At 42.9% G+C, this 5117-nt stretch overlaps 1 protein-coding gene across 1 annotated transcript; it reads left to right on the forward strand.

The window, feature by feature from the left end:
• The first annotated feature begins 1204 nt into the window (after positions 1 to 1204).
• On the forward strand, positions 1205 to 2149 carry LOC143987409 (olfactory receptor 10A3-like). The gene has a single exon (XM_077486104.1). The coding sequence runs from the start codon at positions 1205 to 1207 to the stop codon at positions 2147 to 2149; it is 945 nt and encodes a 314-aa protein (XP_077342230.1).
• The last annotated feature ends 2968 nt before the right edge of the window (positions 2150 to 5117 follow it).

Genomic DNA, 5117 nt, shown 5'->3' on the forward strand with positions numbered 1-5117 from the left:
CATGCACACACACAACACACAAATGCCGACCCTCATTCGACCCCCCAGACCGCACAGCCCTGCCCGACCTCAGACTCCAAGCAAACTGCACATGAAAGCCCCAACTCCACTCACCCCCGCAGATGCACTGCAATCATGGCACATCCCCCCCCCTCCCCGTACGGCACATGGGTGCACCGGACCCAGGAATGATGGAACCAAGGAAGCACACCAAGAGAGCAGAAAACAGCCGGACAATCTGCTCAACCTCACCTGCACATCTGTGACCCCAACCACGCAGGGGAAACCCACCAGAAACCTCCCGCCCCCCTCCCCTCTGGCAAAGGCAGCCGGAGAAGGAGGCGGGCGGGAGAAGGGCTCCCTCATGGAGACAAGAGCCCCCCCCCAGCAGCACCGCACCAGGGAAGCCTGTGGCAGGCACCCCCCCTCTCCGGCAGTGACAGCGGGAGAAGGAGGCGGGCGGGGGACAAGCTCCCCAGTGGACAAGCGCTACAGCAGAACCACACGGGGGAAGCCTTAGACACAAACCTCCCTCCCCCTTCCCCTCCAGCATAGGCAGCCGGAGTAGGAGGCGGGCGGGAGAAAGCCTCCCCCATGCAGACAGCCCCCGGCAGGTGAAGCGCCCCCCCCCCCCGCAGATGCCCACAAACGGAGCCGGCGGGGCCAAAAGCACCCCAGTCCACTAGCGCCAGAAAGTCCTCCTTCGACCCGCCGGAAGTGACGTCAGCCACATGAGGCCAACGTCCACGAGAGGAGGAGGCAGAGGAGGGCAGACTTTATGCAGCCTGACTCCTCCTACAAATACAGGCTGACCTGCGGTCAGCCTTACAACTAACAAGAATGATCTGTCTTGTTTAGGCTAGGTTCACATCACTGCATGTTGAGAACGTGTGTACAATCACAGGTATTCCTAACACATGAGAGAAATATTAACAGATGCACAGGTAGGGCAGCTCAATGAAATTAATGCGCTGTCCTACGCGCAGAATGCAGCATGCACAAGTGTAAAGTTAGCCTTATAAACGCTTTTTAAAGTATATTTTTTATGGAATTAAGATCTTTAAACACACTTTATTTTATACACCAATATTTGACAAGCTGCTCATCATTATTCACAAAGGTTGCGTACCTAGAAATGTTAAGGTTCAATCTATTTTGACTTTTCTTATTTTATCTTATCCTATTTTACCTTGTTACAGAAACAATGTGTGAGATCAATGACACAGAGTTTTCTGAGTACTTTCTGCTTGGATTTCATGAGTTCCACCATCTCAGGATTCTGCTGTTCTTTCTCCTCCTGATGGTCTATCTCTTCATAGTCACTGAAAACTGCCTGATTGTCACACTTGTGTCATCATGCCATGATCTTCATGTCCCCATGTACATCTTTCTTAGGAATCTAGCACTGGCAGACCTTCTCCTGACTTCCAACATCACACCAAAAATGTTACAGGTGACTTGGTTAGGTGGAACTGTCATATCTAAAATGAGCTGCTTCAGCCAATATTATTTTCATTGCATTGCAACCTATACACAGTCTCTGATTCTCACAGCCATGGCTTTTGACCGATACCTAGCCATCTGCCATCCACTCCGGTACTCTTCTCTTATGATCAATAAGCTATGCTTCAACCTGGCCTTCTGGCCGTGGGCTATCCCTATCCTCCTCATTCCAAGTGAAATGTTTTTTATTGGCCAAATGGGTTTTTGTGGTTCCAAAGTTATTGACCACTTCTTCTGTGATTTTGTACCAATTTTGGAAATGGCCTCCACAGACACTTACAAAGTGATATTTGAAGACTTTGCTCTGTCCATTCTTTTGGCATTTATGCCTTTTATACTTGTTATAATATCCTATATCTGTATATTTATAGCTATCATCAAGATCTCTTCAAATGACGGAAGAAAGAAAGCCTTCTCCACATGCAGTTCTCATTTGGCGGCTGTATGTGCCTATTACGGACCATTGATAGCCATCTATATGTTTCCGGTCGGTGGAAACACACCATATGAAAACAAATTGAAGACTTTACTCTATACAGCAATAACTCCTCTAATAAACCCAATACTTTATGGCATGAGAAACCAGAGCATCAAGAAGGCGGCTCAACTACTATTTTGTAAAAAATCTGAAAATATTAATCCCTAAAGCAGATTTCCTTTATTTATTATTATTATTGTTATTATTATTATTGTTATTATTATTTATTTATTTTTATAATTATACACACAGACTTCTATTCCCGTTTAGTAACACAGAGCATCCCTTCCAATACGACTCTAGTTTTTATAGATCTAAAATTTACAGTTCTAGGTTTTGCCTCTTCTTGTGATATCTGGCATTGCAGCAAATCCAAGGACAGGTGCTCTGTACTAACGTATTAAATTCAGTTGAGAGGGGTTCTAAGCTGTAAAGGGCATCAACATTAGCAGATTGAACTGTTATTTACATAAAGGTCAAGCAACTAAATTAAAAATAAAATAGATATCTCCTTAGGCCTTATGGCCACTGGGCTTAAAAAACACCACTTTTACAGGCGTTTGGCAATTTTTTTCCAGAAAGCACCTCTACAAGGTGGTATCAAGAAGATTTACAACTAGCTCTGTTTACAAGAAAGTAAAGTAGAATACAGCACTCCCAGCGTTTCTGCCACTTCTGCAATGTGTCCTGAAGTCTTCTTTTCTAAACGTGTTAAGCACCTTCTGCTATTCACACTGGACTCCACAAAAGGCAACTTTTGCTCTCTGTTCTAACTTATTTTCTATGATGAAATAGCAGAAGCGGTAATGCACGTGGTCAGAATAGCACCAGTTGCACAGCTCCCAATGTACACAGGACAATGTCATTTGGCACACTGACTTATGAAGGTCGGTGCTTCCTGTGACAGTGCATGCAGCCTTGTGCTGCCATCTGTTGGTTTGTTACAAAACTAGTCTTGAAACTTTTTGATACCGCCTCATATTTTAGCCTACAGTATCTCATAAAAAAGGGAGTACACTCCTCACATTTTTTAAAATATTTTATTATATCTTTTCATGTGACAGCACTGAAGAAAATGCACTTTGCTACAATGTAAAGTAGTTAGTGTACAGCTTGTATAACAGTGTAAATTTGTTGTCCCTTCAAAATAACTCAACACACAGCTATTAATGTCTTAACCGCTGGCAACAAAAGTGAGAACCTAACTGAAAATGTCCAAATTGGGCCCAAAGTGTCAATATTTTGTTTGGCCCCCATTATTTTCCAGCACTGCCTTAACCTTCTTGGGCATGGAGTTCATCAGAGCTTCACAGGTTGCCACTGGAGTCCTCTTCCACTACTCCATGACGACATCACATAGTTGGTGGATGTTAGAGACCTTGTCCTCACCCACTTTCCATTTGAGGATGCCCCACAGATGCTCTATAGGGTTTAGGTCTGGAGACATGCATGGCCAGTCCATCTCCTTTACCCTTTACTTATTGGCAAGGCAGTGGTCGTCTTGGAGGTGTGATTGAGGTCATTATCATGTTGGAATACTGCCCTGCTGCCTAGTCTCCGAAGGGAAGGGATCATGCTCTGCTTCAGTATGTCACAGTACATGTTGGCATTCATGGTTCCCTTTAATGAACTGTAGTTTCCCAGTGTCAGCAGCACTCATGCAGCCCCAGCCCATGACACTCCCACCGCCATGCTTGACTGTAGGCAAGACACACTTGTCTTTGTACTCCTCACCTGGTTGCCACCACAGACACTTGACACCATCTGAACAAAATACGTTTATCTTGGTGTCATCAGACCACAGGACATGGTTCCGGTAATTCATGTTCTTAGTCTGCTTGTCTTCAGCAAACTGTTTATGGGCTTTCTTGTACATCATCTTTAGAAGAGGCTTCCTTCTGGGACAACAGCCATGCAGACCAATTTGATACAGTGTGCAGCGTATGGTCAGAGCACTAACATGCTAACCCCTACCCCTTCAACCTCTGCAGCAATGCTGGCAGCACTACAACTATTTCCCAAAGCTAACCTCTGGATATGACGCTGAGCACGTGCACTCATCTTCTTTGGTCTACCATGGAGAGGACTGTTCTGAGTGGATACTGTCCTGCTAAACCACTGTATGGTCTGGGCCACCATGCTGCAACTAAGTTTCAGGGTCTTGGCAATCTTCTTATAGCCTAGGCCATCTTTATGTAGAGCAACAATTCTTTTAGATCCTCAGAGAGTTGTTTGCCATGAGGTTGCGTGTTGAAATTCCAGTGAAAAGTATGAGAGTGAGAGCAATAATACCAAATTTAACACACCTGATCCCCATTCACACCTAAACCTTGTAACACTGATGAGTCCCATGGCATCAGAGAGGGAAAATAGCTCATTGGGCCCAGTTTGGACAGTTTCACGAGGTGTACTCATTTTTGTTGCCAGCGGTTCAGACATTAATGACTGTGTGTTGAGTTATTTTGAGGGGACAGCAAATTTACACTGTTATGCAAGCTGTACACTCACTACTTTACATTGTAGCAAAATGTCATTTCTTCAGTGTTGTCAGATGAAAAAATATAATAAAATATTTACAAAAACGTGAGGGGTGTACTGTATGTGTCCATGTACACCTAGGCATTTACAGGCATATTAGAAGAGAAGCGTTTACAGGCTGATAAAAAAAAAAAACTTTAGCATAGGTTGACACATATATGGAGTCTGATATGGCTACACATCCAGATAACAATTGTTTGAGAAAAAAGGAAAACTCCCAATGGGGTTTTTTAGCAGCAAGTATGAGTCAAATGATTTGATAAAAAATCTATTGTGGTTTTATTTATATATATTATCAAAAGACAATTGCACAATATTCATACAAGAGTTAAAATATGAGCTCTGGTATACAAATGCGAGACTAATGGATTGGAAAAAAGAAAATAATTCTTTAGCAATACCATAATACCATAAAATAATTTTAAAAAAGTGCATTCAAAATTATCAACCCACAATATAGATTATGATGGTACAGTCCGATGTTCAAATTATTTTATGGTATTGTTAAATAATTGTTTTCTTTTTTCCTTGTCAAAAGTTTTTATTAATTGTATGTTCAATTACATGAATACTAACAGTATAACAGAATATAGTATAG

The sequence above is a fragment of the Lithobates pipiens genome, unplaced genomic scaffold (assembly GCF_037356315.1).
Source record: "Lithobates pipiens isolate NorthernLeopardFrog02 unplaced genomic scaffold, aLitPip1_a1.2 Scaffold_1, whole genome shotgun sequence".
Taxonomy (NCBI): Eukaryota; Metazoa; Chordata; class Amphibia; order Anura; family Ranidae; genus Lithobates; species Lithobates pipiens.

What these genes read in the sequence shown, in the direction of transcription:
- LOC143987409 (XM_077486104.1), top strand. Translation starts at nt 1,205, where the DNA reads ATGTGTGAGATCAATGACACAGAGTTTTCTGAGTACTTTCTGCTTGGA.